Source organism: Sus scrofa, chromosome 6, assembly GCF_000003025.6.
Source record: "Sus scrofa isolate TJ Tabasco breed Duroc chromosome 6, Sscrofa11.1, whole genome shotgun sequence".
Taxonomy (NCBI): domain Eukaryota; kingdom Metazoa; phylum Chordata; class Mammalia; order Artiodactyla; family Suidae; genus Sus; species Sus scrofa.
In genome coordinates, this window is record NC_010448.4 from 157,274,020 (window position 1) to 157,291,576 (window position 17,557).

Here is a 17,557-nt window from a genome sequence, read left to right on the forward strand (position 1 = left end):
AGTAGGTAGTGACTTAAAAAAGCAAGACAAAAACCTCTTCAGTATCGGGTTTTATTCACTTTGCTTGTTTCTCAAGAGCTGACTGTATAGGTCATCGGGCAGTGATAGAAATGAACTTCGTTTTTGAAAAAGATTAAAACACTCACTAATTTCCTGCAGTGCTAATTTATTTAAACAGAGAAACCCAAAGTTTCTTCCCTCCTTGGATGGAAATTGGCTAAGGGTGGACAGTAGGAATCTGGGCTTGCCCTCCTAGTTATCACATGTCTTCAGGATGACTCCAAGTATTTTCCCTTAGGTCAGACTGTTTTCTGAAACAATGATGTTATTTTGTTGCAGTTGATGTAAAATTAGATTGTTTGGATTGTATTGAGGATATGGTAAAATTCAGGCATAGCAGAGACTCCAAAAATTAGACACTAATTTTAGCAAACAGGTATAATTAAAATTTCATGATAAATACCTGATTTCTGACCAGCTCAGAAGGTCGTATTATAAGACTGAGTACAAGTGAATATAGTCATTTTGCATTTACATTTACATATTTTTGGACTTGAAAAATACAAGGGGAAAAACATCATTCACAATCCATCAGTTTAAAATACCTGTACATATAAGAAATGAAAGCTGCCTGCCCTCTACCCACCCCCCACATACACCTACCTCGAGGTCATGGTTACCCATCAAATGCGCAGCCTTTCTGACTTTTGTCTAAGTTTATCTGAAATCTGTCTGCATACTCTCTCTTTCTCTTTAAGACTAAATTGTAACCGTTACACCTGGTAGCATAATTTCATGTACCGTTATATCATGGACGTCTTTTCAGGTTAGTACTGTCAGTGTTTTTGATGGCTCCAGTGTGTTCCTGCAAATGTTAGACCATTAAGGAGCATTATTTTTTTGAGCGTTGACTTATTTCTAAGTTTTTACTGTTACAGAGAGTGCCCCGTGTAAATTTGTCTTTGTGTGCATACGCTACCATTTCTGAAGGACAGATTCCTAGAAAATGGGATTTCTGGGATAAAGACTGTTACATACATTTTAAAATTATGATTGATAGTGCAATCTCTTTCCAAAAAGCTGTTACCGGTCTGTACTCCCACAAAGTCGTTTCCTTATATTCTCATTAGTGCTGCATACTGTCAGTCTTTACATAGGTCTCTTTAGAATTGCTCGTCTTATTAATTTTTGGGAATTCTTTTTATATTAAGTATATTGATGCTATTTCTATTTTGTATATTTGTAAATGTTTCCTCAGGGTTTTGCTTCTCTTTTCCTTTTTGTTGATAGTGTCTTTTTGCTGTAGACAGGCTTCAAAATTTTATATAGTCAGTTTTTTCCTTATTAGCTTGAAAGTTTGATAATTGGTTTGGGAAATGTTCCCCTATCTCAAAGTTATAAAAGCATTCATTCCATTTTATACTTGTATAGTTTCATTTTTAAAAGTTCCTAAGTTCATTTAGAATTTATTTTTATGTTTGGTGTAAGATAGAGATCCAGTTTTATTTTCTTCCAAATGGATAACTAATTTTTTTAATTGAAGAATTTAATCTAATGAATTTTTTCATTACTATTTTGATTTGTTGGCTTTATCAAATGTCAGAGTCCCATGTGTACATGAATTCTAGTCATTCATTCTTTTGGTTATTCTTTGGCCATTTCCGTACTGTTACTCCACTGTTTTAATTATTGCTAGTGACAGTTCTGTTTAGTATCTTTCTTTTCTCACATTTTCTTTTTTCTTTTTCATCTTTTTAGGGCCGCACCTGCGGCATATGGAAGTTCCCAGGCTAGAGGTCCAATCGGAGCTGTAGCCTCTGGCTTATGCCACAGGCACAGCATTGCCAGATCCAAGCCACCTCTGTGACCTACACCACAGCTCACAGCAACGCCGGATCCTTAACACGCTGAGTGAGGCCAGGGGTCAGATTCATTTCCACTGAGCCATGATGGGAACTCAAATTTTCTTAATAAAGATGCTCCTGCAGAAAGTTCCACCAAGATCATATATGGAATTGCGTTGAGTTGATAGGTGTCAAGAATTGACATTTTTCTAATACTTGTCCTTTGCATTCAAGAACATAGTATCTCCTCATTTATTTGGACCGTTTATGTCGTCTAGTAAAGTTATAATTTTTTTCATGGAAGACTTAACTTTTTTGTTGTTGTTAAAGGCACATTTCACTCCTTTCTCAACTATTCTCTCCTTTTAAAATAAAAGTTTTTGTTATTCTACAGTGTGAACTTTAGAATTGTCTCATCCAGGCCTCCGAAGAAGTTTTAGTGGCATATTATGATTTAAATTAGATTAAATTTGTATAATAATTCAAGTGAATGGACATCTTTATGTCAGTTCTTCCTGTCCAAGAGTATAGAATGTTCCCTGATGTATTAAGAGGGCTCTATCTGCCTGGTCTGAAGGGAAGAAACCTGCTCGCATGTATTTCTCACCTTTGCTGTCTTTTTTCAGGCAGTCTCTGCCCTGGTGCAGCCCTTGGGGGTCTGTGCAGAGTACCTCAACTCCTCAGTGGTTCAGGTAAGATGGGCCATTTTACACTTACCAGTGATCTAAGACATACAAACAGTAAAAATTATCTTTTTATCAGGTTGTTCAGAAGTGTGCCTAATTCAGAATAACTTTTCTTTCCAGGTTAGCTATCCTCATAGTGAAAATACTATCTATCGGAAGATAAATAAAAGTGATTAATAACTTAAGGTATAGGCGATCTCTATAACATTTAAGGTTAACCTTTTCAGTTTATCATTTTATCAAATGTAATATTTCCGGCATGTATTTCACTTTGCCTCCTTATCTATAAAACAGGTGGCATATCTCCCTTGCCCTTCCCAGGACTATCTGAGCCTTCCATGGCGTATAATGCTTTCAATGAAGCAGTGTAGAGCAGTCTGCTAGGCTCACTTACTAGGCAAGTCACTTAGTACTGAGTAACAGTTTAGCAGCTCATCTTGTCTGATTGTCTGCAATTTGTATGTCAGCAGGTCATAAGATGTCAAAGCTGCGAGTTTTCAGCTTCCTAATGCTTAGGGCTTATTACACTTCCTTTTTTTCTTTCCATTACAGTTAACAAGTTTGACTGAATAAAATGTCATATTGAAACATGTCTATTTATTATTTCCTTTATAAAAAATGAGTCTGTGACTCTTACAACTTTCACTGAGATTTTTTTTTAAATCACCGTAAGTGGTTCTGAAAGCTTAGTGTCCTTTTGGGAGCAATATTTTCGTATCTGCTATTCTTTCTTTCTATTATCTAATTTGCTTAGGGCCATTTTGCAAGAGAGATAGGATTTTTTTAGTAGGCCCTGGAAAATTCTGCTATTTCTAAGTTTTAAGTGCCTTCAAACATCAAAGTAATATTGTAAGATATTTAACTGAAACAGGATGGCTACTTAAATGTGTTTCTTCATTCTGGATATTAAGCTCTTTAGAAACACTAGTGTCCTTTTACTTATTAGGCATATAAATAAATCATTTGTAGCTGAAACACTAAGACATAAAGAGGCAAAAATATCTTGACTTTTAGTAATTTAATAATGAATATTAATAAGAATTGGCTTTTAAATAATCGAGGCCAGGATAGAATATTTAAATGCATGCTCTGTATGCATGCACTGCTCCGTGGAGAGAGATGTAGTATAAATAGTCCAGCTGCTAATTAATACTGCTCTTTAGAAATTCTAGGTTTCATATATAAGCACAGCATACTTTATTTATTTATTTATTTATTTATTTATTTTTTTGGTCTTTTTGCTATTTCTTGGGCCGCTCCCGTGGCATATGGAGGTTCCCAGGCTAGGGGTTGAATCGGAGCTGTAGCCACCGGCCTACACCAGAGCCACAGCAACGCAGGATCCAAGCCGTGTCTGTAACCTACACCACAGCTCACGGCAACGCCGGATCGTTAACCCACTGAGCAAGGGCAGGGACCGAACCTGCAGCCTCATGGTTCCTAGTCAGATTCTTTAACCACTGCGCCACGACGGGAACTCCAAGCACAGCATATTTTAAAAGGAGAAAAAGGTATATGAATTTCCAACCAAAGCATATTTAATTTTATTTTAATTATATCAAACTATTCAACCTTAAATTCATTCAGCAATAAATTCACATAAATAAACAATATTTATGTGAATTAACCACTGTTTCTACCACTTGTTCCTTGTGTGACTTTGGAAGGCTAATGTAACTCCTGTGACCTGGCTTCCTTATCTATAAAATTGTGATAATAATCATGCCCATCTCAGAGTCTCAGTGAGACAACTGCAGGACTGGCTGGCATGTACTGACAAAAGAGCAGTGTGATGCATCTTTTATTCTTCCAGTCCTCAGTTCTCACTATGCAGTTGGTGTAACTGTAAATAGGGAAATTCTATTTGGATAATTGCCGGATGTCATTTGAATTCGTTGCTAATGCTTTCTTGGCCTTGACAACCAAATATTTTCTGTCTTCTCCTGTCGCTAGATAGGTTTTAATTGTTTCACTTAAATGAAAGTGATCGTTTAGATCTAGCTAGTATTTTACTACTTTTCACATATTGTTTAGAATTAGTTTTCTGGTTATGCTACCATTCTGGAGCAGTGTATGAATGTTATCTGTAGGCCTCATTTATAACAGCAAGCAAAAGTAAGTACATAAAATAGCCTGTTTTTCATGGTCTATGAATATATACATAGATAGATAGATTTTTTTTTTTTTTTTTTTTTTTTTGCTTTTTAGGGCTGCACCTGCAGCATATGGAGGTTCCCAGGCTAGCACTCTAATCAGAGCTACAACTGCCAGCCACAGCCACAGCCACAGCAATGGAGGATCCAAACTGCGTCTGGGACCTACACCACAGCTCATGGCAATGCCAGATCCTTAACCCACTGAGCAAGACCAGGGATCAAACCCACAACCTCATGGTTCCTAGTCGGATTCGTTCCCGCTGCGCCACAATGGGAACTCCCATATTTATTTTTTAAATCAAGTTCACATTACTTCCTTACAAAATAATACACTCATGCTTAATGTTTTACATAAACTCATGTGTCTTTGGTTGCTCTTTTAAGGACCTTTTAAGATAGTAAAGAGAGGGATTGCAGCCTTGTGATTGTAAAGAAGCTGAGGCACGGAGTCAGTTAAGGGTTCCCTTGGAATGGTATTGGCTAGTTGGTGACAGCTCTGGTACTAGAATTCAGATCTTTGCATTGCACCCTCTCTTTTGTGAAATGTGAATCAAAAAGTATCTCCTCTCTAGTTTGGGGGGTCCTTATTAACGCCAAAACTTTTTTCCTGCAGCCCATGCTAGACCCAGTCATCCTTACTACAATCCAGGACGTGCGGAGTGTGGAGGAAAAGGACCTCAAAGACAAGGTAATGCTTGCTCCAGTCAGGTAGCACCTGTCCCGGAAGCAGAGCCAGGACTTGGGGCCAAGTTCACACACCATTGCTCTTTGGAGTCTGGTCACATACAGCTCACATCAAATTCAATTTATGTTTCCCAACCAAAGAATGTGTTTTTCTGAAGTACCAAGTGGTTGATGTTACTTCCGTCAATAGAATGAAAGTAGGGTTCTCAGTAAGTGATGCCATGAAGAATTTTACCACCATGTTCATTTTGATAGTACTATAATTGTTATAGCATCGAAGAAGCTTTAAAATAATTCAGTACTAAAAGCTTATCCAAAGTTGTTTAAAGTAATTTTTTTTTTTTTTCCTATTTCTTTGGGCCGCTCCCACGGCATATGGAGGTTCCCAGGCTAGGGGTCGAATCGGAGCTGTAGCTGCTGGCCTACACCAGAGCCACAGCAACGCGGGATCCAAGCTGCGTCTGTGACCTACACCACAGCTCATGGCAACGCTGGATCATTAACCCACTGAGCAAGGCCAGGGACCGAACCTACAACCTCATGGTTCCTAGTCGGATTCATTAACCACTGCGCCACGATGGGAACTCCTAAAGTAATTTTAATGTTTAAATTACACATGATTTATTTTGTCTACCTTGAGTTTCTCTTAGGGCCCTTCCCTTTTTTTTTTGCTCACCGTGCTAATTTCTGTTTAGAAGCAAAATGTAGTTAAGTCACATTGTGGAGTATCAGTCACCACTAGACCATTGTTATTGAAAATGTTACATATCTTTGTGTGTGTAAGAATTAGCATCAAAATGTTTTCATGGTTCTTTGTTTTTTTCTGTGTATGTATGTGTGTTTGCTTTGCTTTTCAATAAAAGAGATTGGTTAGCATCCCGGAGCTTTTGTCTGCCATTAAGTTACTTTGCATGCGCTTCCAACCGGATCTGGTGACAGTTGTGGACGACCTTCGTCTGGACATCCTGCTGCGCATGCTGAAATCGCCACATTTTAGCGCTAAAATGAATTCCCTCAAAGAAGTAAGTTTTGCATTCATCTCTAGAAGACTTACAGCACGGACACTTCTTAAGTTCTTCCAAAACTTGTTATTAATGTAGAAATTTGGGGAAATAAAAGAATCATAACTTCTTGTAATTATACAAAAAGAAATAGCAATGGTTATATATAAAATGGTGTATATGTTTATAATTGTTAAAGTGTTTTTTAACATGTATTCCATTCAAAATTCATTTTCTGAAATATTTAGTGAAACTTCCTAGAACGTAATTCCATGACTATACAGTTTGAGTTTTACTTTTTACCCTAAGGATATAATTCCTTTTATTATATTTCAGATATGTGTTTATTTAATCCAGATCTTTTAACTGGGTTTGGGACAAAAACAAAATGATAATTGTGATTCACAATCTAAGCAAAATGATGGGAATAATTTTCTGCACCTTCCTAAACTTTACATGAGCATAGATGGCTTTGGTGAGTGACAGGTGGATCCAGTACAGTTCACCACAATTCCAGTTATTTTCCCTCAGTTTGTATTAATTAGGGTTCTTGGCTACAAGTGAAATAAACTCATCTTGAATCTTCTTAGGCCAAAAGAGGAATTTATGGAAGAGGACTGAGCTGTGTCACATGAATGAGGGATTGACCAGCCAAACCTGGAAGGGCAAGGACACATGTGGGCAACAGGAACAGCTAGAATCCCAGAACTGACTACTGCCAGGACTCTGTCCAAGTCTTATCTCTGCTCTCCTGAGCATCGTGGCCTTGTTCCTCTCTCTGCCTGGAGAGTGACGTCTTTCCTATGGTAGACACCATGGCCATAGACAGCTCCCGTCACCAGGGAAGAGCCAATACTTTCTCTCTGGTCCCAAGTATAGAATTTGAAGGATGCCTCTGATTGAAGTTTGGTCAGATACTTATCTCAAACAATCAGCAGTGGCCCAGGGAATGCAAGCTCTGTGTTCTTTTTAAAGAGACATCACAAATAAGTAGTCTCTTAACTTCTTTTTTTTTTTTTTTTTTTTCCTTTTTGTCTTTTTAGAGCTGCACCCATGGCATATGGAGGTTCCCAGGCTAGGGGTCTAATCAGAGCTGTAGCTGCTGGCCTACGCCACAGCCACAGCAACTCGGGATCCGAGCCGAGTCTGCAACCTACACCACAGCTAACGGCAACGCCTGATCCTTAACCCACTGAGCAAGTGGGATCGAACCCACAACCTCATGGTTCCTAGTCAGATTCATTTCTGCTGCGCCATGACGGGAACTCCAATAGTCTCTTAACTTCTAATAACTGGCTCTTGACACATTTTGGCTAATTATCAGACCACATTGTCTGTAAAAGTGTAAAAGTCACAGAATGTATATGAAGATTTTAATTATCAATATTTGCATCAGAGTCAGTCACAATAATCCTGTCTCTTTAGGTAACCAAACTAATAGAAGATAGCACTTTATCCAAATCCGTGAAGAATGCTATAGATACAGACAGATTATTAGACTGGCTGGTTGAAAACTCAGTTCTATCAATTGCGTTGGAAGGTGAGTTGCTTAAAAAATTACCCAACACATAAGTAGTATATTTTTGTATTAAAAAAGAATGAAACTGTCGCTTTGAGTGTGCCAACCTTTAAATACTCTTAGAGCAAGTTAATATTGCTATGAATTAATGGGATCATTTTTAGAAAGTCCGTGTTTACTCTGTCTCCCTTTCTGGTATTTCCTCTCAGGCAACATAGACCAAGCACAATACTGTGATCGTATAAAGGGAATTATTGAACTCTTGGGCAGTAAATTGTCTTTAGATGAGCTCACTAAAATTTGGAAGATACAGGTAAGTTGATCAGAATTGCCTTTGCCTTTTTTCTGACTCTATTTTTTTTAAAAAATCAGAAGGAGGGGGAGTTCCCGTCGTATCGCAGTGGTTAACGAATCTGACTAGGAACCATGAGGTTGCGGGTTCGGTCCCTGCCCTTGCTCAGTGGGTTAACGATCTGGCGTTGCCGTGAGCTGTGGTGTAGGTTGCAGACGCAGCTCGGATCCCGCGTTGCTGTGGCTCTGGTGTAGGCCAATAGCTATAGCTCCGATTCGACCCCTAGGCTGGGAACCTCCATATGCCGTGGAGCGGCCCAAAGAAATAGCAAAAAGACAAAAATAAAAAAAAAAATAAAAAATCAGAAGGAGGGAGAAGAGTGGTCAATGAGCAGAGAATGGAACGTCTATCTTGCTTTAACCACCGCGGCTCCCCTCAGACCTCTTTTACAGCTTAGAGTTTGTACTGAGATTGTACAAGTAAGAAGGGTTCCATTCCTCAAAGGGTGTAAAACTGCTGGTCTAGTCTGGTCTTCTCATTTTTCAGATTAAAAAGTGAAAATCCTTACTGCAGGCTATGTAGCAGTTAGTGGAAGAGCTAGGAATAAGGATGTCTTTTGTTTATCAGTCTGATTTGCTTATCAATTTTCAGTAGTAAGTTCTCTCCCTTTCATTCTTTTAAATGAGGACAGTAGTAATACTTAGAGTTTACAGATCTCATTTTCTCAGCACTCGGAGCAACTGTGACAGATTCAACCATACCCTGTGTTCTCTCTTCCCTTTGTTAATGATCCATTCTGCTGATTTTCCTCCCACTTTTCCAGCATTCCTCCTTAAGTCACCTTGACTCACTCAGTCTCTTCTGCTTTGTGAATATTAGCTTTTTTCAGACCTTCACCTTTAGCCCTTTTCTCACTGTGCAGTCTTTCATTAGTCAGTTTCATCCACTCCTGTGGCTTTGACTACATTTGGATGCTGCTGACTTTCAGAATTTTATCTCTAATTCAGACCTCTTCTTGGAGTTCCAGTGCAGTATATCTAAATGCATAACTCTCATACCTTCACATGTGTTATTGCATGGGCATTTCAAATTAACTGTTCCAAACCTAGTTATTTTCCAGTCTATTTCCAGTAATGGTCTTATCCTTCCTGTAGTTGCTAAGCCAGAAAGAAGCCTGGAGCTCACCTTGGCTGTATATATTTAGTCACTGCATTGGTCAGAATTTAGTCCAGAAGCGGACTGGGTATTTCACAAGGAATTAAATACAGAGGATTGTCTACAAAGGTGTCACTAGGGTGGAAGAGCAAAAAAAAAAAAAGAAAGTATGAATGCTGGAGGAGCAAAATGGAAAAGGGAGTATTAAGTTCTAGGAAGGAAGCTGCCTTTGGAGATGCTCTCACTGCTCAAGTGTTAGAACTGTCAAAGATGCGACACTGCCACCAGGGCTTTAGGAATCCCCTGCTGCCACAAATGCCAGCACCTGCATCCACTCTCTGAGCATAAACCAGAAGTGCATCCATCCTCCTGCCTTCTCATCTCTTAGCAGTGCCTCTCATTGACAACATAACAGCGTAGCTGGCAGAGGAACTGTACTTTGCAGGCTCCCAGCCTAGCATTACAGAGCAAACCGTAGAAAAGTAGGTGGAAGACCAAAGGCAAACAGTCTTGGATTCTATACTTTTTCTTTTACTGTATTTATTTTTTGTCTTTTGTCTTTTTAGGGCCGCACCCACGACATATGGAGGTTCCCAGGCTGGGGGTCTAACAGCTGCCAGCCTACACCAGAGCCACAGCAATGCCAGATCTGAGCCTCATCTGTGACCTACACCAGAGCTCACAGCAACGCCAGATCCTTAACCCACTGATCGAGACTAGGGATCGAACTGCAACCTCATGGTTCCTAGTCAGATTTGTTTCCACTGTGCCATGACAGGGACTCCAAGTTCTATAAATTTTACTTCCATGTCTTGACCTTCATCGAATACTCTCATATAATTTTGTTTTGTGAATATAAGTTTTGAATCCACATAAAGTTGAAGATTAAAGACCATGATATATGTATAAATTGTGTATCCTCACTACATTCGGTGAATGTGTATGTGTAGTCAATACTGAGCACATCTTGTAGAATTGAATCTTTAAAAGTGTCCCTGTCTTTAAAGTTTCATATGGAGAACCAATGAGGCATGAGGAAGCCATGGTTGAGGTTATAACGTGAATTTTCAACTGCAAGCTTGATCATATGGCCTGAAGCAGAGGCTTACTGCTCATGGGTAAATAAATATTAAGTGAGGTCACAAATGTCTATGAGCAAAATTTAAAATTTAAAATGAGGCAGGTAATACTCTCAACTGAGATCATTTATAAACTGCCAAAAATGAATATGTTTTTTCTGGTAAACTAATAGGTTTAAGTTTTTGAGTTTTTTTTTTTTTTTTTTTTTTTGCTGGTTGAAAATATTTTGTCCTCTTCTTAAAGTAATATGTCAGCTTGAGAACTTGATTGTCATCTTTTTGTAGTGTTTTTAAGATCTAATGCTGCTAGGAATTTAAACAAGCCAACTGAGAACCATTAATAATGATTGCTTCGTGTAGTCTTACCAGTTTTTTGCAAGTGTATGCTGATTAGACTAGAATCAATTTATCTTTGTTACCGTTTGTTTTGCTTTCACTTGTGTAAATCGCCAGGGGAAAGACTTGGGTTTTTCCACGTTCCAAAACTTGACTTTTTACCAGTGTCTCCTTTTCTAGTCAGGACAATCATCCACTGTGATCGAGAACATCCATACTATTATTGCTGCAGCAGCTGTCAAGTTTAATTCAGATCAGCTTAATCATTTGTTTGTTCTCATTCAGAAGGTATGTGTTCAAATGTGCTTACTTGTAAATTTTCCTAAAAGAAGCTGTTGTGAGGTCTCCTCTCTCTAAATTAGCAGTGCTTAAACATACTTTTCTTACTTTATAGAACTTTTTAGTTCAAGTTTAAAGTTTTTCCAGTGTGATAAAATTTGTCTGGGACGCAATTCCTATGTCGTGTTTTTTTTTTTTTTTTTTTCGTTCTGCAGAGCTGGGAGACTGAGAGTGATAGAGTAAGACAGAAGCTTTTAAGCCTGATTGGACGAATAGGCCGGGAAGCTCGCTATGAGACCACTTCTGGAAAGGCAGGAGAATCAAACGACTTTTTTAGCTACAAGTACTTAAAGCAGCTTTACTTGCGTACGGGCTAAGCTCATCACATGTGGTTTGTCGTAGGTGTTAGATGTACTCTGGGAATTGGCTCATCTCCCAACGCTGCCCAGTAGCCTTATTCAGCAGGCCTTGGAGGAGCACCTGACAATCCTTAGTGATGCATATGCAGTGAAAGAAGCAATCAAGAGGAGCTACATCATTAAGTGCATAGAAGATATTAAAAGGGTCGGTTTTATCTTTGGTCTAGTTTTGTTGCCAGAGCAATTGTATCATCTGACTAATTAGAACCAGATAGTTTTCTTTTTCTGTGATATAAATTAAATGAATATCCCATCTGGAAGCTCTTACCTAGAGTCCAAGATTGGGAAATTATAGGTACTGCCTTTATGAACTCATATTTCTCTTAAAATTAATTTTCAGCCTGGAGAATGGTCAGGTTTGGAAAAAAACAAGAAGGATGGATTCAAGGTAAGAATTTGCAGATGGAACCACCTAAAAGGTATACTCATTTAATAATTCCTTTTAATAAATTGCATCATAATTTTAAGATAATAGTATATTTTAGTATTTCTTAGAATAATATTCAGATACAAACCGCTGTTTAAATATTTGCTTATGACCAGTGCTTTATTATTTAAAGCTTGGGGAGTTATTGTCTCTCAAAGGGGAAAAAAAAACAGGGTCACATTCAAAGAGTAGTCTTATCTTCGTAAGATTATAAGGCCTTCAACTTGGTTTTTCTTTTTTTAAATTAAATCCAAAGTATGCACAACTTTAAGAAGCATTCTGAGTTAAATGCCATGCCCATTTTTCTCCCGTAAGAGAGCAATGGCGGAGCATTCCTAGAGTAAGAGGAGAGAAAGAAAGGAAGGCGGTTCATTCAGTGCTGGCACGTAGTGGTTTGCAGGTGCATGCTTCAGATGAGCTCCTAAGGTAATTCCTTAGACCAGGGGTTATGGAGTGAGTGCTTGCTGCTGGGGCTTGGTTTTTGAAGGTAGACCTGGGAAGTGACAGGTACTGTGGCAGCCCTGCTCTCCAGAATTCTGGCCTCCAGGTGGCTCTGGACTTAAGGATTGCCCTCTGAAAGACTGTTGGCAGAGTGGGCAGCGATGGTGGTGGCTCTGGTATTGAAGATCAAGGCTCTCCTCAGAGAGGGAAAGGGATGACCACAGTGGCCACTCAATGGAGCGGGCTTCCGTGGTCGCAGCAGCCCTGATTAGGGAGCCTTCTCTTGCCATGCAGGCCCCCAGGTTGCCCAGATGAAGCATAAAACCCCGAAGCCAGAGAGGTTTCATTTCACTGTTAACTTAAGAAAAGGTTTTGGTAAACAGCTAATGACTTGGTCATTTCATTGGTAAGACATATTTCTTGGCTTTCCGAACAAGCGTTTCTTTGAAGGATCTTGAATACTGCTAACTTACATTGTTAAATTCAGAAACTCAGCTCTGGTTAAGTGTCCTTGGTGTTTTCATGGGCTTTTATTTTTGTACGTTATGCTTGGTCCTAAAGTATAGTTGGGGACATTTAAGAACGTTGTTGTATCTCTGACATTGAAATTTGGTCCAGTGAATTTTCTATATTAAACATCATTCACAGACTGCAGCTGCTAATGGTCAGGTTATGATTACCATGACAATGATTATTCCTTTAACCCAGCATTTCTCTTTCTACTCAGATGCATTTTGAATTTTTCCATTTTTCTCAGCTCAACTATTCAGATAATTTAGCACCCTCTGTCTTTATGATCGAAGCGCATCCGGAGTTATTTAAGAAGTTTAGAATTTGCAGTAGTGATAGTAAGAAGGAAAGAGTACATAGACAGTAGTCTTTTCTTCACAGTAACAGACACATTTCTTTATAGGTATGACGGTCAAAGCTGAAGGGACTTTTTCCTCCCTCCAGGAAAATGGCTTTTGAAACCAGAAACTCCTTCCTGACCCCTGTTCCTTCCTTGTTATAGCCAAGCCTGACTTAGCCCTTCTAGCCAGTAGCATCGCTGCATCTTTATTGCTTCTCTTTGCAGTCACTTCATTCATGTCTGTTGTTTTACAACTAAACTCAAAAAGTAGCAGGGAGAATTTTGGAGTCATTTTGTGAGTCTTGAAAAGAATATTCTTCCTTTTTTATATCCCACTGCTCCCAGTAAAGAAATTCTGATGTACCATTCTTTCACTTCAGAGAATAATAACTTACATTTATAGAGCACTTCTCAGTCGACTGAGCGCTTTTGCAGATGTACACATAGCTGAAGGGGGGGGCAGTGGGAAGATCACAGCCCCCGACATGACTCCAGGCAGGGGGGTGAGTTATATACTGCCACTAAAGGTGTTTTTCTATGCTATGCCCTTTCCTGCCAGGCAGCAAGGTGGGCTGACTGGGGATTATGTCTCCCTGCCAGGCTACACAGAAACTAAGCAAAGGGTAAGACAAGATCACCCACCTCTTACTCCCTGCCCCCCATCCCCAGCTACCTCTACTCCCCCAACTGATTCCCTTTCCCTCTGCTTTGACACTCTTAAAATTCCTAAGTTCCATTGTTGTGTTCAGAAATTCTGACCCTTATTTCTTAACTTTATTTCTGTAGATTCTGCCAGGATACCTTGGCTTCCTTGGTCCTCTTTCCTTTGCTTCCTTTATACCTTCCACTGTCTGCCCCCAACCCTTTCCCACTTATTTCACTTCTTTTTTCCTTCAATTAAAAATTTTAAATGTACTCATCCAAAAAATAATACTAAATGAAAAAAAAAAACAAACCCTTTTTACTCAATTAGTGGTGTTCGCATATTCCTTAAGTCATTATCTTAAGGCCCCCTAGCACAATACCCAGCAGCCTTTCAGTAAGTGTTGGTTCCCTTCCTCTTACCTCCTCTCCTCCACCTATGAGGACACGAAAATCATTACTACCCATATTTGAGTGGCCTCTGCCTGCCAAAACATGTAACCGAAAGTAAAAGTAGCAGGATGCCCTCTGTGTAGTCTCACAGTGTTGTGGTTTAGCACAGGAGGATATACTTTTTAAAAAATGTCCTCCCCCCTCTAAAAATGTTGACTCTGATTCTAGATAAAGGGCTAGGTCTGGGAAAAAAAAAAAAAAAGGCAGTTGAGAAAGTGGGATATTCAGGTTTGAGAACAGAGAACTCAAGGAAGACTATGAAGACTTTCTTCAGATACCTACAGGATTGTTATAGAAGTTTGAGTCAACTTTTTAAGTCTCCTGAGAAGTTATGGGAAGGCATGTTTCAATATCACAGATCATTGAACTCCCTATGAAAACAGTCTGATAGCAAACTCACTGCCTCCTGAGTTCCTCATCAGTGAAAATACTGGAAGTCTAGTCTTTTAAGAGAAATGAATAAGGAAAGTTTAGGTATAGGTTCGCAGGCTAAATTAGTTGACCTATACGGCTTCATCTAACACTAAGTCTAATTTGGATATACCATTAACTCCTACTTATGAAACCGCAACTTCGTTAGGAGACATTATTGGATATGTTCATTCTAATTGTTCACCATAGTCTTTTGCCCCCTTTGTAAAGGGAAAAGAATAATTTAAAATTTTCTTATAATTTAGCAATGTAATGTCATAGATATGAGGGAATAAATGACATCTGTCTTATTTGCTAAACTTTAGAAAGTCTATATAAGAAATACTTTTTAGATTCTATAGGATAATTTTCAGTGTTAAAAATAAACTAACCGTAATTGACTTAATTGGTCACAATGATACTTTTTAATATACCTGATTATTTACTAAAGGGTTTATATTTATGATCCTAATGTTTGCAGTCCTTTTGGAAGATAACAGTTTGGACTTAATACTTAGAAATTTAATCTCTGTCATTTTGCAACTTCTGTACCTTAGCAGAAATACTATAACTAGTCTTGCAGGTAGTTAGTTGGCTTTTAATATATACCTTATTTCTCTGATTCTAAGATGCCAGTGATTGCAGGATGCATCGCAGGTTTACTCCAATACATAGAGCCTCACTGTAGCACACTGCTTTCCATGATCTAGTGTAGTGTTTGGACTTCTTTGAAATCTTTGATTGTAAAACTTTGAGGCATGTTGAAGAATATAGTTTTGCGTCCTTGTCTTTTTTTTGAAACTCAAGCTGCTTTTTTCCTTCATTAAGTTGTATATCCTACAAGTTAAACAGTTTCTCTTGAGTTAAAGTGCAGCTTTGGACAGAGAGACATTTAATGCCAAGTGATGTAGCCCTTCACAGGGTATGAATCTGTCACACCAAATTCTCCTGGTTTTGAAAGATGCTTTGGTCTGGGACCACTGGCAGTTTTCTTCGCTTTTGATTGAACTGATGGACACAGCAGGCTAGTCAGTGCTACATCTTAGTATAATCTTTCTGATAGCATTCAAGAAACAAATCAGTAATCTAAATTTAAGTTAAAAAGCCATCCTTGTTTGGTGCTAACTATGCCACATAACATAGAAACGATGTGTCAATGAGCAAATACCTTTTGTACACAGCTAAGTTTGCACATACTCAGGTAATGACAGCTATATCTAAATCTAAACTTACTACTAGGCCTAGTGGCTGGTAAGTTTCTTTTGATATAATTGTAATAAGTGTCAATTTCAGAATTGTTAAAATTTATAAAACCTGTATCTTAGAATCCAGGAAATATGGTATTTGCTGGTTGGGCTAGTCTCTGGGAAAGCCAGTATTATTTTGACAGTAGCTCTCTCTCATTGATATATTTAATAGTACAGCATTTTTCTGCATATGACATCAAAAGTATTTTTTAGACCCATCGGCATCTTCATCTTACAGAAGGACTTGAAGAAGCAAGAAGGCTTTTTAGAAAGTACCTTTTTTTAAAATAAATGCTAAGGACCCAATACTGTCACTCAGTTTGTAGAGAGTTACTTGATCAATTGATCAATAGTGTTTACACTGACATCCTTACAAATTTTATAGTGAAATCTCATGGTTCAAAAGATGCTGTTTATTAAAAAGCATTTTTCTTTTTATTAAAGAGTATTGCATGAACATCAGACTTTTCAGATATGTACTTTGAAGATCTGAATTGTCATGTTTCAGAAATAACATTTGAAAGTGTTTCGAAAAAAGTAAAGTGTAAGTGTAAAGTGGCTATAAAAATAGAATGATCTCATAAAATTGTTTTAACTAGGAAATATAAGCAGTCATGAATATTTCTTTAATATTTAGACCACAACTAATATCTTGATCAGGTCATTGGTATCTTAATCATGTAATTATAGAAAACCATATTTTTATATCATTTTACTTATCAGCTAGTTCAGTATTATCCAAGTTAAGCTTTTGCCATCAATTTATGTTATTACGTCAGCATATCCTAGCAGCCTGTGCTACCTAATCTATCCTCTGAAGTTGCTAATTCCTTGTCGTCTGTTTTTTGCTAGTGTACCCCTATACATTCACTGTCACTTCACATCCACTCCTGTTTGCAGTTCTTGGCCTTAGGATTGCATGCAGAATAAGAAGTTGAAGACTGAATTATGAGTGCATGGAGATAAACTATAAATGAGCAATGTGAAGAGAAAAATAATGGAATGTGTAACAAGAAAACTTAATTGACTTGAACATTTTTTATAGCTAATAAATTTGAACTGACATTTATTTATAAATTTAATCAATGTAACTTCTCTTTAACTCTAGTCATCTCAGCTTAATAATCCCCAGTTTGTATGGGTGGTACCAGCCTTGCGTCAGCTACATGAAATCACACGCTCATTCATAAAACAAACCTATCAAAAGCAGGATAAGGTAAGAGTATAGCTGCATTTGATTATTATGCAATTACTTGCATAACCTTTCATAATAATAAAACATCAGTAAGATTGCTGAGTTTTAGTGACTATTTTATAGTTCCATGGTTATTAATGTAATTTATTTTATTTAATAATCTTGAATGTAAATGTCACTCTGCTTCCATTTCTGTGGAGCTTTTGTGATATATCCTTAACTCATTTGTTTTTTATTTCCTTAACTTACTGAACTAAGCCAATGTTTAAAAGTTAGAATGATGTTTTAGAAATTTGTTTGAAAAGATTTAAAGACTTATTTTATATTGCAGAAACTTAGTTTGCTTAAGGAGCCAGAGCTTCCTGAGTGTAATGCCTTGGGAAGAAAGATCTGGAAAAGTATGCAAGAAATAAAATAATTTTTTTGAAAGTCTTCTTTATT

General features: G+C 37.9%; 1 protein-coding gene across 4 annotated transcripts in view; it reads left to right on the forward strand.

Moving 5' to 3' along the window:
- USP24 (ubiquitin specific peptidase 24) overlaps positions 1–17,557 on the forward strand; it is a 164,809-nt gene that overhangs the window by 53,499 nt on the left and 93,753 nt on the right. For 3 of the 4 annotated variants that reach the window (XR_002345484.1, XM_021097812.1, XM_021097813.1), the window contains exons 8-18: positions 2,471–2,536; positions 5,300–5,374; positions 6,234–6,392; positions 7,797–7,911; positions 8,100–8,203; positions 10,933–11,040; positions 11,247–11,342; positions 11,434–11,595; positions 11,791–11,838; positions 13,732–13,791; positions 17,030–17,137. Coding sequence is in view for 3 of the 4 variants with exons in the window: in XM_021097812.1 (XP_020953471.1) it covers positions 2,471–2,536; positions 5,300–5,374; positions 6,234–6,392; positions 7,797–7,911; positions 8,100–8,203; positions 10,933–11,040; positions 11,247–11,342; positions 11,434–11,595; positions 11,791–11,838; positions 13,732–13,791; positions 17,030–17,137 (1,101 nt within the window). In the remaining variant the exon portion in view is untranslated. The remainder of the gene's footprint in view (positions 1–2,470; positions 2,537–5,299; positions 5,375–6,233; positions 6,393–7,796; positions 7,912–8,099; positions 8,204–10,932; positions 11,041–11,246; positions 11,343–11,433; positions 11,596–11,790; positions 11,839–13,731; positions 13,792–17,029; positions 17,138–17,557) is intronic. The other variant, XM_021097814.1, reaches the window with a different exon arrangement.